The sequence below is a fragment of the Cololabis saira genome, chromosome 15 (genome assembly GCF_033807715.1).
Source record: "Cololabis saira isolate AMF1-May2022 chromosome 15, fColSai1.1, whole genome shotgun sequence".
Lineage (NCBI taxonomy): Eukaryota > Metazoa > Chordata > Actinopteri > Beloniformes > Belonidae > Cololabis > Cololabis saira.
The window spans coordinates 41,589,591-41,606,240 of record NC_084601.1 but is presented as its reverse complement, the minus strand read 5'-3'; the positions used below and the strand labels follow the sequence as shown (position 1 = coordinate 41,606,240).

The window sequence follows — 16,650 nt, the reverse complement described above, 5'->3', positions numbered from 1 at the left end:
CGCTCAGGTTTGATATTCCGGGGCTCGAACCCCCGACACACCGAGGATCATGGCGTCCACCGCGGCAGGGAAGCAGCGGATCCCCGAGGTGGCGAAGGTACGAAACCCGGAGCTTAGGGAAGCTAAGCTAAGCTAAGCTAAGCTAAGCAGGGTTTGGACAGGGCACGGGTTTTAGTCATGAAGTCTTAGCGTTTTAAACTGTTTCTGTGTCAAACTGGGGCTGGTGTCGGGCTCACATTCATATGAATTAGTGGAATCAGTTCTTATTGATGGATTCATTCAGTTTAATTAGTTTAATCCACACTAGGGTTTCCACCTTTCACAAATAGAAATAAGGGACGCCCTGATTTCAGCAGCGCAGGAGCAAAAAAAAGACCCAAAACTTCTAAACTGCATAAAAATGTGTTTATTTTATATGAAAAAACGAAATGCTTTGATTTAAAGTTTAAAGTGCTTTAATAGCGTTGAACTTTCATGACTGTAGAGACAGAAAAACCATATAGTAACTGAAATATCCTCCTATGTATGTATGTATGTATGTATGTATGTATGTATGTATGTATGTATGTATGTATGTATGTATGTATGTATGTATGTATGTATGTATGTATGTATGTATGTATGTATGTATGTATGTATGTATGTATGTATGTATGTATGTATGTATGTATGTATGTATGTATGTATGTATGTATGTATGTATGTATGTATGTATGTATGTATGTATGTATGTATGTATGTATGTATGTCCACATCAGCCCAGATGTAGAATATACAGGTGAAGAATATGGTGTAAAAGTTAATTTATTTCAATAATTGAACTAGAATATGGTGTAAACGTTAATTTATTTCAATAATTCAACTAGAATATGGTGTAAACGTTAATTTATTTCAATAATTCGACTAGAATATGGTGTAAAAGTTAATTTATTTCAATAATTCAACTATAATATGGTGTAAAAGTTAATTTATTTCAATAATTCAACTAGAATATGGTGTAAAAGTTAATTTATTTCAATAATTCGACTATAATATGGTGTAAAAGTTAATTTATTTCAATAATTCGACTAGAATATGGTGTAAAAGTTAATTTATTTCAATAATTCAACTAGAATATGGTGTAAAAGTTAATTTATTTCAATAATTCAACTAGAATATGGTGTAAAAGTTAATTTATTTCAATAATTCAACTAGAATATGGTGTAAAAGTTAATTTATTTCAATAATTCAACTAGAATATGGTGTAAAAGTTAATTTATTTCAATAACTCAACTAGAATATGGTGTAAAAGTTAATTTATTTCAATAATTCAACTAGAATATGGTGTAAAAGTTAATTTATTTCAATAATTCAACTAGAATATGGTGTAAAAGTTAATTTATTTCAATAATTCAACTAGAATATGGTGTAAAAGTTAATTTATTTCAATAATTCAACTAGAATATGGTGTAAAAGTTAATTTATTTCAATCATTCAACTAGAATATGGTGTAAAAGTTAATTTATTTCAATAATTCAACTAGAATATGGTGTAAAAGTTAATTTATTTCAATAATTCAACTAGAATATGGTGTAAAAGTTAATTTATTTAAATAATTCAACTAGAATATGGTGTGAAAGTTAATTTATTTCAATAATTCAACTAGAATATGGTGTAAAAGTTAATTTATTTCAATAATTCAACTTAAAAGGTGAAACTTAATATATTACCTAGTCTTATTACATGCAAAGCAAGATATGTTAAACCTTTTATTTGTTATAATTTTGATGATGGAATTGTTTATTGATTTCATAAAATATTCTCTAATTTATTTTTTATTTGGGGTTTTCATAAACTGTGAGCCATAATCACCAAAATGATAACAAATAAAGGCTTGAAATATCTCACTTTGAATGTAGTGGGAAATAATATATTTGTTTCACCTTTAGTTAAATTTACTACGAATGATGTTTTGCAATATATTCAAATGTTCCAACCTTCATCTGTATATTATGACATCAATAAATAAGAGCATAATATTTGTCCGTTTTGGTTCAATACGGAACAAAACTTTTAATTCCCAACCCCGACCTGGAGGTGAAGCCCGAGTCCTCCCGCTGTCTGGCACACGTATATAATAATAATACTAATAATAATAATAATAATATATAAAGATATGGCACAGACGCAGCAGGTCCTGTTGTCCCGCCACAAAGATTTTGCTGGCCTTAATGTTTCCTGTGTTTTATTTTGTTGATTATTGTTAAATTTAGTGTTGATGTGTGTGTGACAGACGGGGCGTTAATGAAAATACGGGACGAATCGCGTCCCGTATTAGTTCAATACGCGACGCAACATTTTTTCTCTCAAATAAAGGACAATTCCGTATTTTACGGGACGGGTGGCGACCCTAATCCAGACTTCTGGCAGAGTTTAGTTTAGTTTGGTTAGTTTTTGTTTCAGCAGAACTTTGATCACATCCGGGTTCTTCTGCCTGAAAACTGGAGAAAACATGTTTCAAAGTTGGTGGGGGGGGCACTAATGTGCAGTCAACAGCATAGAAAACATATCAGTCGTCGGTAAACTTGGAGTCAAGACCCCCTAAACCCAGACCAGGACCAGAGAGTTTACTTACTTACTTAAATCTTATTTGAGAGGGACCATGTGCAATTAAAAACATAAATGTAAACATGTGATGCATTGCACCAGAGTTAGCCTTAGGATAATTTGCATCTGCAGTCCCTTGGCACAAATAAATACAGCACAGATAAAGAACCTAAACTTTATTCAAGGATATTATCAAACATCACCCATCAAACATTATTCAAGGACATATAACACATACTGAGGTTGGAGGTTTCCGTTGTCTTACAGCAGCAGCATGAACATTGTTGTGATTAGCTGTCCCGTTTGGTCGGAGGTGGAACTCTTAAAAGGAGCGGCGCTAAGTGTTTCAAATCCTCAAACCAAGGAATGTCTCCCATCATAACTCCAGCTTTGGTTTTGCTACATTACTTGGCACTACTGGTTTTTTTGACTCAGGATGACGGCATGAAACACAAGATCCTGATTGTCCTTTCAATTCTTTGGATTCTGAAAAGACACAGGGAGCATAAAAGTGGGTGGAGAAAGATTTCAGGGTGTTTGTGGTGTTTCAGGTGAAGAACAAAGCTCCTGCAGAGATATTTCAGGGTGTTTGTGGTGTTTCAGGTGAAGAACAAAGCTCCTGCAGAGATATTTCAGGGTGTTTGTGGTGTTTCAGGTGAAGAACAAAGCTCCTGCAGAGATATTTCAGGGTGTTTGTGGTGTTTCAGGTGAAGAACAAAGCTCCTGCAGAGATATTTCAGGATGTTTGTGGTGTTTCAGGTGAAGAACAAAGCTCCTGCAGAGATATTTCAGGGTGTTTGTGGTGTTTCAGGTGAAGAACAAAGCTCCTGCAGAGATATTTCAGGGTGTTTGTGGTGTTTCAGGTGAAGAACAAAGCTCCTGCAGAGATATTTCAGGGTGTTTGTGGTGTTTCAGGTGAAGAACAAAGCTCCTGCAGAGATATTTCAGGGTGTTTGTGGTGTTTCAGGTGAAGAACAAAGCTCCTGCAGAGATATTTCAGGGTGTTTGTGGTGTTTCAGGTGAAGAACAAAGCTCCTGCAGAGATATTTCAGGGTGTTTGTGGTGTTTCAGGTGAAGAACGACGCTCCTGCCGAGGTGCAGATCACCGCCGAGCAGCTGCTGAGAGAAGCCAAGGAGAGGGAGCTGGAACTTCTGCCGCCCAAGCAGGAGATTACCGACAAGGAGGAGCTCAACGACTCCAAGCTGAGGAAGAGGAAGGTAAACCTGCTTCCAGGCTCCGTTATCTTGAAACAAACACCACAGTTTAGTGTCTTGACTTCACGCTGAGCTGCTTTCTTGAAGGCCTTTGAGGACCAACATCAGGAAGAATCCAACCGTCATCAGTTAGGGCTCAGTTCTACTTGCAGTTCAGAACGCGTACGCGTCGTTGTCGTCACGCGTATCCTGCGTTCATTTGGCGCGTGGACGTGCACGTTCTCAAAAAGACAGTGAACGCGTACGCGACCTGCAGTTCTGGCTGTGGCCGCGAGTGGCGCTGTTCCCGGTCTGATACCAGCTGGACACAAGTGACGACGGAGGTCGCTGGCGCCGTTTCCTTTGCCCAGATTCTGCTGCTCTCTGCTGGAGAAAGGTCCCCATGCAGGTTAACTTGCCCAAACTTTCTATCTGAAAACATATTCTCATCTTGATGTCTCCTGCTAATTCATACACAATCTTCACTTTCATCCTTAATTTAGTTTTACACCAGAATATGTTTTTATTTTTTTTTATTGAAACATAGATACAAACAAACAAGGCACATATCAGCCAGCAGCACCTGAATGCAACACGGCTGCGGTCGCACGTGTTGCTGCGGTAGGAGGATGGACGCCGGCGGCAGCGGCACGGGGCCCGGTGGTTGGAAACGACGCAATGATTTATGGAAATATTTTAAATATAACCAAGCAGAAAGAAAGACTGAATGTATCGTGGAGGGAGACGGCAATAAATGTGGCCACAAACTCAGGGGAAAGAACACCACCAACCTCAAGCGGCACCTGAAGACTCGCCACACGGATATTTTTTCAAAGGTAAGTTAGACCAAGTCCTGTTAACATTTCATATACATACAGTGTTACTCCACAATCGACTTGTTATCAATTTCATATTATCAATTGCTGACTTCAGTCTAAAATGATCTTGGTTGTGCTGCTAACCCAGACTTAAATTAATTTAGTTGTGCTGACATCAATTTAGTAGCTTGTGTGTGTTACTGGTAGCCGAGTGGCTGATTTCACCACGCGAGTACGAATTTCAGCTAGCTTAACTGCAGTCTGTGTAGTACATGACGGGGTTCTGGTCGGGCTCAAGTGTAATAACTCATATTGACCCATGTTTTAGTGACTGTCTGAAACGTAGACAAAAATATAGCATTTGAGACGTGTTGCTGTTCCCCAAGTGTCTAAATGAACAGCACACTTAGCTTTTTTTGTAACGTTAGCAGCATGTTTAACCATGTTTACATCCAGTGACGGTGTGGTCCTCTCTGTGCGTTCATTTTCCATCACCACATTGATATGTTAAATTGGTCGAGTTATATGTACAGCTTTATTATATGTAGAGTCTGCTAGCTTTAGGCTAAAACAGAATATACCGTTCTGGGCTAAAAGCTGCGACCATGACCTATGCCGTTTGTGGTGCGCTTACAATAAAGTTGGACGGGAAAACGCACACAAAAAAAACAATCTCAACAGTAACAAATGCATTATAATTTTTGCTATTGCTCAGAAATAAATCTCAGAATGCTTAAGTACATAGTACGTGCCAGTCATGTGGTTAATAAGCTATTAAAACATATTTTTGTTTTCCTTGTTTGATAGTTAAGGCCATTCCATTTTTTTTAACATTGTAGTATTTTTGTCAGGAATGATGCGTTGAAACACATGATGATGTTCGTAATATGTATGTACGTTGTGTGTTTATATACCTACATTTGTAGACCTCTATAGGAGGTGCACTTTGTATACAGAGAGAGTAATTTTATCCCCCTCTTTGTTTTTTCCTCATCCAGATCCTGGAGACCAGAACTTCTAAAGAGAAACCTGGTGCTCCTAAGAGCGACAGGGCACAGTCATCTATCCTAGCAGCCTTCGCCGCACAATCCAAACATAAGCCAGACTCGCTGGAACAACGTGCCAAAGAACAGGCGATCGCTCTTTGGATTGGACGTACTGGTCTCCCTGCTTGCACAGTTGAGGATGAAGATTTCATCCTCATGATGGAGACCTTTGATAAGAGGCTGACCATACCCTGACAGTCATAACTGATAACGGAAGCAACGTGATTGCAGCATTCAAAGCTAATGAACCGGATGACCCCACCAGCTCCGAGGATGAATCCATCGACACCAGTGAAACTGAAGACTCTGAGGTGATAATTATTTTAGTTCCGCTGTTAATTAACATTTTCAGTCTGTCAGTCCTATCAATGTACTATAACCTATGCTAGGTTATAGTAACTTTCAGTAATTATTTATTTTGCATGGTGTTTAAAATTAATTGTCTTTTTTTTTCTATCTGTGTTTTTGTCTTATCTGTCTAGGTTTGGAGCCGTAGATAGGACCCCGTGTGTTGTTCACACACTGCAACTTGTGGTGAATATGATCCAGAAAGATTTGAGTGTCAACCAACTGCTGAGCATAGTTAGAGTGCTTGTCAAGCTCTTCCGCAAGTCATCGGTGGCAACTGAGCGACTGCTGCAGCTGTGTCTTCTAACTGTGGTCAAAGACTGCCCTACCAGATGGTCCAGCACATATCTGATGATGTCACGGCTTCTCCAAATCAAGGACTCAGTAGTCGTAGGTCGGGATGGGATGAGCTGGGACTATCTACTACCAAGTGAGTGGCAGAGGCTGACTGCTCTAAGAGATTTACTCTTCCCCTTCGCTGAGCATACCCAGATGCTTCAGAGCGACACACAGTCCCTATCCCTTGTGGGGCCTGCCCTTCTGGACCTGCAGGGTCACCTGTCTGAGTTCCCCCATGCCCAGGGTTCTAGCTTCAAGGACTTAGCTTCCCTGGCAGAGAAGATGATGGCAAACATGGACAAGCGGTTCAGCTGCTTTCTAGATCACACTGACTCTAAGTTTTCACCCCTCACTGCTGCTGAATGCTGCGGAATAGAGCAAGAGTAATTTTAGAGCTAAGCGCTTTCCCCAAACTTTATCGAGGTCGGTAGGCTAATTTTGCTGTTACTGGGATATTTGTTTTTGTTGTTAGACTGCACAAGGGGTAGTAAGACCCCCTCTCTAATTCATGTAGTTAAACATTTTTTGCGATTTTTATTATTTTATTACTTTGTTTTAGAATGTTTGCACAAGTTAAACATGCACTGGGGTTGTATGGTTATTTTTTTTACAACATTTTGTTTTGCAACTTAATTGCACTGGCAGACAAGGTCAAGTTGAGTGCATGTTACTCATCCATTTTTGGGCATGTCTTTGCACAATTTTAATAAATAAATAAATACAATTGCCAAAGTATGTTTTTGTTCTTGACCCTTTTAATCCTTATTGTAGATCAGAAAGTATTTGCTGTTCGGTGGAAAACTTGTATGTCTAAAACCATTCCTTTTAATTATTGTAAATATTAGAGATGCACCGATCGATCGGCCCCTTATCATGATCGGGCCGATAATCGGTTTTGATCGGAGATCGGAAAATAATATTTCAGAGCGGCCGATCTGATGACGTTTACAACAACAAACCGCCGCCCGCGGATGCATTCCCGCATCTCAGACCGAGCGGTCCTGAGGAGGCGTCGGCCTCGCTGGTGTGGGAGTTTTACAATGTCTGAAAAGGACAACAAATTTGCAGTTTGCAAGGTGTGTCCAAAGGACGAGTAGGAATGTTACAAAAGAATTTCAACACAACGAAGCTGATAAGACATTTGAAAGTTCTTCGCTGAGGCGGGAGCTGAGGAGGACCAAGGCGAGGAAGGCTGCTGGTCCTGATGGCATCTCCTCCAGGCTGCTGAGGGACTGTGCAGACCAGCTCTATGCTGTGCTCCTGCACATCTTCAACCTGAGCCTCAGTCTGGAGAGAGTTCCACTCCTGTGGAAGACCTCCTGTGTGGTTCCGGTTCCAAAGACCAAACAACCAAGGGAGCCCAACCACTTCAGACCAGTAGCCTTAACCTCCCACCTGATGAAGACCATGGAGAGGATTCTGCTCGGCCACCTGAGACAGCAGGTGGTTGATGTGATGGACCCCCTGCAGTTCGCGTACTGGCCTGGCATCGGTGTGGTTGATGCTGTCATCTACCTGATGCACAGGTCACTCGCGCATCTGGAGAGCGCCGGCAGCACTGTGAGAGTCATGTTCTTTGACTTCTCCAGTGCTTTTAACACCATCCAGCCATCGCTGCTCAGGGGGAAGCTGGAGGAAGCAGGAGTGGACTGTCACCTGGCTGCATGGACCATCGACTACCTCACCAACAGGCCACAGTACGTGAGGCTCCGCAACTGTGTGTCTGATGTGGTGGTCTGCAGCACGGGGGCCCCGCAGGGTACAATGCTCGCTCCATTCCTCTTCACACTATACACCTCAGATTTCCACCACAACACGGACTCCTGTCATCTCCAGAAGTTCTCCGATGACTCCGCCATCGTGGGACGCGTGTCCAGGGGAGACAATCTGGAGTACAGGGGGGTCATCGCTGACTTTGTCTCATGTTGCGAACGGAATCATCTGCAAATCAACACCAGCAAGACGAAGGAGGTGGTGATCGAATTCGGCAGGAACCCTCTTTAAAAGTGCAATAACCACCTCACGTATTTTTGTAAATATTTTGTAAATATTATTATATTATAGTTTATTTGGTGTTTACTACTTTTTTTTTCTCTTTTACATAGTCCTTTTTCTACTTTTTTATATTGCTCTTTTTTATTATTTAACTATTTATGGTTATTTCTATTTTAAATCTTTTGTATAAAGCGTGTGTGTGTTTTGGCTGCTACACGACTGAATTTCTCCTCTGGGAGATCAATAAAGTCTACTATTCTATTCACATGGAGTATATTGAGTTTTCAAAGTTGGCTGCTGCTTAGGCAGAGAGAAAAAAAGGAGCGTGCAGCAACGGCACTAACTCAGCTGTAACACCTGTAACAGAGACTTATAAACGACAGGAAGAAAAATAAAGAACTACATCATAAGATAATGAATTCATATGATTTGCTCATCAGCCACTTTCAATTGTAGGAGAGTTCGGGTTTAAACACGTTTGCAGCTTATATCCGTGGTGCGCGCTGTGCACGCTGCCGTGTCGTAAATATTTCACTGATGAAATCCTGTCGGAGTTTTACCAGACTATTTACAGTCCTAAGCCTCATGTAGGACGACAGTCGTGTCAGTCGCTTCACCAGTGACATGTGGAGTTCTAGTGTGAAGAGTTTTGCTTCACTCACAAGAGTTTCCTCACACGCGGTGGATGCTACCACTAAAGCTTTCACAAAGCTTAATAATTCATAATTCATTTTTATTTTAAGATTGAATTCCTCTTTCCACAGGGAAACTAAGGTTTATAGTTTGCAACTTGTATCAACTTTTAGAGAGTGGCATGTCTGCTGTTGTCTGTGTTGGTGCACATGTTGTACATAATTAGTACCACAGGAAAGCTGAAGCTACTAATATAAGCCGAGTTTACACCTAATCTCCAAATTTTTATACCTAATAATTCAATGTCATGTACATGAGAAAACAATATTGACAAATTTATGGATTTCACGCTGTGATCAGTGATCGGCAAAATCGGGATCGGCCGATACTGATGTTTTCGAGATCGGTGATTGGTGATCGTCCCTCAAAATCCTGATCGGTGCATCTCTAGTAAATATTGGAGAAGATACTTTTTATCTTTTCTTTTTTTTAACTAAAGCTGATTAAAACTGGACTAAAACCTTTTTTGAGATTCCGTCGACTAAAACTAGACTAAAACTATCACATATAGAAATGACTAAAATGTGACTAAAACTAATAAGCATTTTCGTCCAAAAGACTAAGACTAAATCTAAAATGGCTGCCAAAAACACTGATCCGTATCAATTCGTCTCTTATTGGAAAATGTCACCGTCTTGCTATTGCCGTTGGTCTTAACAACTCCGCCCCCTCAGCGGTTCTGCAGCAACTGTTTTTTTCTGGCCCGAAGCCAGTTCTTTGTCAGTGGAAACAGAAAGCCCGGTTCCAAACTCAGCACTGGCCCAGAACCAGCCCTGGAACCTGTTTGGTAAAAAAGGTGTAACAGAGACGAGGAGAGCAAGACAGAGAGCGAGACACTCCCTACAAGGACCACTGACTGAGCCTAATCACCCAGCTGTTCGCCAAACCAGGAGGAAACCATTGTATGCCATGGACAAATTAATTGCTTACAAAGCCATCCCCGAAAGAGATCGTTTTTTTTCTGGGCAAAGAAAGTGTGTGTGTGTGTGTGTGTGTGTGTGTGTGTGTGTGTGTGTGTGTGTGTGTGTGTGTGTGTGTGTGTGTGTGTGTGTGTGTGTGTGTGTGTGTGTGTGTGTGTGTGTGTGTGTGTGTGTGTGTGTGTGTGTGTGTGTACGTAAATGTGTATGAAAAATTGTTTGCATCCTTCCTGATTTTTTTATTTTTTTTATTTGCAAAAAAAATTCGTTTTTGTTGCATGTTTGTCGCACTTAAATATTTCAGATCATCAAACAAATTTTAATATTAGACAAAGATAACACAAGTAAACACAAAATGCAGTTTTTAAAGGTTTTTATTATTAAGGGGAAAGAAAAATCCAAACCTACATGGCCCTGGGTGAAAAAGTGATTGCCCCCTAAACATAATAACTGGTTGGGCCATTCTTAGCAACAACTGCAATCAAGCGTTTGCGATAACTGGCAATGAGTCTTTTCCAGCTGTGGAGGAATTTATTAATTTTTTTTATTATTCATTAAGGTCATGCCACAGCATCTCAATCAGATTCAGGTCATGACTTTTGACTAGGCCACTCCAAAGTCTTCATTTTGTTTTTCTTAAACCATTCAGAGATGGACTTGCTGGTGTGTTTTGGATCATTGTCCTGCTGCAGAACCCAAGTGCGCTTTAGCTTGAGGTCATGAACTGATGGCCGGACATTCTCCCTCAGGATTTTTTGGTAGACAGCAGAATTCATTCATGGTCTTCCAGGGCCTGAAGCAGCGAAAACGCCCCAGACCATCATACTACCACCACCATGTTTTACTGTTGGTATTAGGGCTGGGCGATATAGCGAGTATAATCGATGTATCTTGGCTTCTACTCTGTGTGATGTACAAAATGACTATCGTGAATATTCGAGTATACATTGTCAGGCATTTGCTTTTAGCCGCGGGCATTAAATTACAGACTTTTCTACCTCTCTCGTCTCTCCTTCTTAGAGACATAAAACAAGCGCACCCTGTTAGATACGTCAGTCACGTGCTGTCTTGCGTGCATCGTTATACGACCAGCAGCTGGTGTCAGGTGCTGCTGTCCGGTCCACCGGTCAGTTCCACCCGACTTTAACTTAACTTTAACTTTTCCAACGTTCCCTGTTTGCACCGTGAGCTCCTCCGCGCGTTTGCTACGTGCGACGGACTCTTTTCAAAGAAAACTGGGACGGTTTAGTAAAGACAGTAAGGGATGTTTTCTCCACACACGACGCGCACAGCTCTCTGGAGAGACGAGGGGCCGCGCAGTGCGACACGGCTCCGCGCGCAGCCCAGCCTCTCTCTTCCAGAGCTGAGAAACGTCACCTCGTGTTGCTTAAATGCTTATATTCAATCGGGTAAATTGGAAATTTCTATTGGCAACTTAACACAAATTTGGGTTTGGCAAATCTTTTATCATTTGGATAAAGATATTATATAGCTCTCCCAAGGCATGTGTAAGGACAAACGATCAAATTTCAACAAGCTTTAACTTGCAAAGAAGTATCAGAAAGGGTTGTCCTCTTTCTCCCTCACTATTTATTGAGCCCTTAGCAGCTGCTATTAGGCAAAACCAAAATATTAAAGGCATACAATGCAAAACATTAGATCACAAAATAAGTCTTTATGCTGATCATGTACTAATCTTCCTCCAGAACTCACAAACCTCACTATCACAGACAATTGCGCTTATAGATGGATTTTCATCTCTGTCTGACTACTCTATCAGCTGGTCCAAATCCACAGTTTTGTGCATCAACTGCAATTTCCAGAATACAGCCACTACTAAATTACAATCAGGAAACATTAGATATCTAGGCATAAACATCTCCCCATGACTGTTAGAGTTAATAAAACTAAATTATGTTCAGCTCTTAAGAAAAATAGAGGATGATCTTACCCGATGGAACTCTCTTCCTATTTCACTGATGGGGAGAATTGTCACCATCGAAATGATGGTTTTACCAATGTTAGGTCTAAATCAACTTTAAACCAAGTTCGTAACGAAGATAGACACCAGAGACTACCGGAATGATCTTTAACGTGCTTCTGCAGAAGGGGGAACCAAGGTAGGAGTGCAGAGTAAACAAGACTCTCAGTGAGGACTCAGTGACAGCAAATGTTTCCCACAGTTCCTCCTCTGCATGATGCTTTTATTGAGAAACTTGACAGAAACTGACCGTTATGGACAGTGGGAGGAAGAGATAGGGTGTGATTGAATCAGGACATTCCAAACCCTGAGAAGATCAGGAAGTGGCAGTTGTGACATCTGTTGACAGAAGGACGAAACCAATTTTAACCTTTTAATTAACATTTCAACAAAAATAAATATCTTTTTTCAATGATACCATCCAAACCCCCTCCTTCTTGGTTTAAGATTCATACGTGTCAAAATTCCTGTGGAAAAATAAAACCCCACATATTAGCTTAAAGACATTACAAAAATCCAAAGACTGTGGAGGCTTACACTTACCCAACTTCCAGTATTATTTCTTAGTTAATAAGTTACAGTATATCTTAAAATGGTGCAAAAATCACTCACTAGATAGTCAATGGCTGGATTCAGAAGTGTTTTGCAATGATTTGGAAATCTCAGATTTACCATTTATCATTCAAAATATTAAACATCATAAATGCTTTAAAAGCATTAATATTAGCTAATCTCTGACAGCCTGGTGGGACTTCCTTTTAAAATAGCCAAAGTCTCACTTTTTCCATGTGATTTCACAACCATCTGGAACAACCAAGACATTCTGAAAAATGATAAAATGATGGTCAACTTTACTCAATGGAGAGACCAAGGAATAAAGTATCTACAACATATAATCATAAGTGGACATTTTGTACCATTTAACACACTCACTGTTCAATATGGAATTAGCACTAACACATTTTTAGAATACCAACAACTTAAGTCCATAATAAAAAAATTAAAAAAAACTCAACCAACTGGATCTGCAACTTCCCGCTAAGTAGGGCAGGGCAATATATCGAATATACTCGATGTATCGCGGCTTCTACTCTGTGCAATGTACAAAATGACTATCGTGAATATTCGAGTATACATTGTCACGCATTTGCTTTTAGCAGGGCATTAAATTGCAGGCTTTTCTCACTCTTTCTCGTCTCGTCTCTCCTTCTCAGAGACATAAAACAAGCGTACTTCAGTCACATGCGTTTGACTAAGTTGTGATTTCCCCCTTTTTGCATGAAAGTTTAAAATGAGCATATATTAATGAAGTATGAACAAGAATGTTTTAATGTAGACATATAGAATCATCATACTGGTGTGATTGTATGCATCAAAGGGTTAATTCAAGGCTAAGACAAATATCGAGATATATATTGTGTATCGTGACATGGCCTAAAAATATTGAGATATTAATAAAAGGCCATACCGCCCAGTCCTACCGTATAGTATAGTAGTTACTTAATCTAAAAACCCCAAAATTACTATTGAAACTCTACAGGTTAACGCCCAAAATAGATAGTCTCTCTTCCGATTTCCAAATGGGCGGCTGACCTCTCTCTTAACAGTAACCAAATCTCTTGGTCTTGTTTAAATAATTACACTATGACCAAGGAGATTATCTTCATTTCATCAACTCGAAATGTTGAATCACTTTTCTAAGCCCAACGGCACAACGCAGCTCAAACAGCAGGTGTATCCGCCCCTTTTATCTGATTGGTTTAAGAGTAAATCGTTCCCCACTTGGGGTGCGCTCATATGATTGGCTGAAACAAAGGAAGATATCTGATTGGTTGCAGATCCTTCCGTGTTAAAAAAAAAACGCATTTGTGAATCGAGTCACGTCAGGGGAGTCTCAAAAGTCTCATGCAAATCCAGCGCAGCTCACAGACAAAAAAAAACGTTTTTAAATCAGGTTATATTTGTGTGTGGATCAAAAATACACTTGTATATCTTGTCCTACACACGTGTGAATTTTGTCCTTTGCATTTGTGAATAATGACACTGTTCTAGCTCCATACTTGAAACTGAAAAGGCTTTTGATAATGAAGCCAAAAAGTAAGTCATCTTCTCTGTTACAGAATCATAAAGGAAGACCCAAAAGACACTGCTGTGATGATTGCGTGCAAGTCAGTTGCGATCAGTGTGGAAAGGCTTTTGCCCAACAATGTGATCTAAAGCGACACCAACGTATTCACACTGGAGACAAGCCTTACAGCTGTGATCAGTGTGGGGCGGCTTTTGCCCAGCAAGGTCATTTGACGAGACACCAACGTAAGCACACTGGAGACAAGCCTTACAGATGCGATCAGTGTGGAAAGGCTTTTACCCAGCAAGGTGATCTAACGAAACACCGACGGATTCACACTGGAGACAAGCCTTACAGATGCAATCAGTGTGGAAAAGCTTTTGCCCAGCAAGGTGATCTAACGAAACACCGACGGATTCACACTGGAGACAAGCCTTACAGGTGTGATCAGTGTGAGGCGGCTTTTCCCCGGCAAGATCAATTTACGAAACACCAACGTATTCACACTGGAGACAAGCCTTACAGATGCAATCATTGTGGAAAGGCTTTTGCCGAGCAAGGTAATTTGACGAGTCACCAACGTATTCACACTGGAGACAAGCCTTACAGATGTGATCAGTGTGGAGCGGCTTTTGCCCATAAAAGTAACCTAACGACTCACCAACGTATTCACACTGGAGACAAGCCTTACAGGTGTGATCAGTGTGGAGCGGCTTTTGCCCAACAAGGTCATCTAAAGCAACACCTACGTATTCACACTGGAGGTGTACATTTGTGATCAGTGCTGATATCATTTATTTTGAGAGTTCAGTTAAAATGCACCAGTTTAGTTAATTTAGTTTGAAAGAAATAATTCTGGTTGTTAGATTGTGGGAAACATTTTTGAATATATTTTTAAAAAGCAGCAGATTCTTACAGCTGTAAGAGCTGTTCAGTTATAACCAGATTTAGAAAATGAAGTAGAATTCAATTCAAAAGTCTTTATTTTGAGCATGATGGTAGTGTAAGTAACAGACATGCTCGAACATACTTGAACAATCAATGCAATAGATTTTTTTTTTGAAGCAGCAGAAGTTTTGACATGTTCAAAAAGAAGTAAGAAGTAAAAAAAATGTCTCCTTCCCCCTTGAACTCAATACCATGTTTTCACATAGACCCTTGTTATTAGATGTCAAAAATCTTGATGTATTGAGAAGTTATACAAATTAATATTAACGATTTTACACAGTGTAAACATATTGTGGTATACGTGAGTATAAATTTGCGGATACCTGGGTGATTATTGCCATTTGCAGTTACATGTCCCTCTATATAAACACTATTTACCATGAGTCCCTGTATTCATTCATTTTAATTAACATACAGTACTAACAGTGAGAAAAGTGTGTGTGTGTGTGTGTGTGTGTGTGTGTGTGTGTGTGTGTGTGTGTGTGTGTGTGTGTGTGTGTGTGTGTGTGTGTGTGTGTGTGTGTGTGTGTGTGTGTGTGTGTAAGTGTGTGTGTGTGTGTGTGAATAAATAATTATCATATAGAGTGATGTAGCATAATATAAATATATGTAATACTATAATAGCATATAAATATAGTAATATCCTAATATAACATAATTTTTATAATATAACATAACAAAATGATATCACCATACTATAATATATAATAATACTATACTTTAACATCCCATGAGATTTCATAACTTAATATAATAATACACTATGAAACAATATATCATGATAATGCCAAGAATAATTATTAGAATTAGAATTGGTAATTTATATATTGCAATGAGGGGTGAGGTCAGACCGGGGCGTCAGGGAACCGAGCAGGAGGCCCCCACCAGACTCCAGTTGCCCGACCAGCAAGAGGCAGGTCCAGTCCAGGTCCAGTCCACCCCACCATCCCTTCACCCAGAGCAGAATGAGGAAGTCAGCCGTCCCGATCGGCCAGCACAATACAAATGATGAGAAAAGATATGAGAAATATTTGTTGGGCCACAGTCCCATATGAACTGTGGACTGTGTGATTATATGAACAGTTGAGGCCTTGGGTCAGCTTTAAGGCCCAGTTCTGGGGCCTCAGGCTGAGACCAGCCTCGAGTTTATGTTACCTGACCGCATGGTTTGGAACAAAGGAAACCCCATGGACGCAAAGCTCAACCAGGATTTGCATCTAAGGCCCTGCAGTGATGAGGAACAGCCCCTGATTGGACACAGACCCCAAGCCACAGGGTGGGCCTTGACTTCCTGGACCAGCTACAAAAGGAAAAGCTCTCTTCTCCTCTGCTCTGTCCGTTTCGCAGCGAGTGGCCGCAAGTTTTCTGAGCCCAAAGAGGAGCCGAACCAGGGACCCTGCAGGCCTCGACGTGAACGCCTTTGGACCGACCTGGAGCTGAAGGAGGCCCAGCTGCTGTGCCCATGTATTCCCCTCATCCACACTGGTCCTCATCTGGACCAGTAGAGAGAGAGAGAGAGAGAGAGAGAGACGCTCTTTATCAGGATCCCCTGCTGAGCGTAAATACTCTTTGTTTCATCAAGAAACACTGACCGGCCGGATCAAACCACTTTCTTTCATTTACAAAGATTCACGTAAGAGGCTGTTCTGTGTCTGGGCAGAGAAACTTAGTAACACATTTTAAAGTTAGTTTTACGTTGTGAGACGGACTGGTGATC

At 40.4% G+C, this 16,650-nt stretch overlaps 1 protein-coding gene across 1 annotated transcript; it reads left to right on the top strand.

Annotated features, from left to right (window-relative positions):
• Nucleotides 1–49: 49 nt before the first annotated feature.
• On the top strand, nucleotides 50–15,118 carry LOC133460942 (zinc finger protein 501-like). The gene is made up of 3 exons (XM_061741655.1): nucleotides 50–97; nucleotides 3,658–3,804; nucleotides 14,038–15,118. The coding sequence occupies exons 1-3, from the start codon at nucleotides 50–52 to the stop codon at nucleotides 14,761–14,763; spliced, it is 921 nt and encodes a 306-aa protein (XP_061597639.1). The 3' UTR covers nucleotides 14,764–15,118.
• Nucleotides 15,119–16,650: the final 1,532 nt, after the last annotated feature.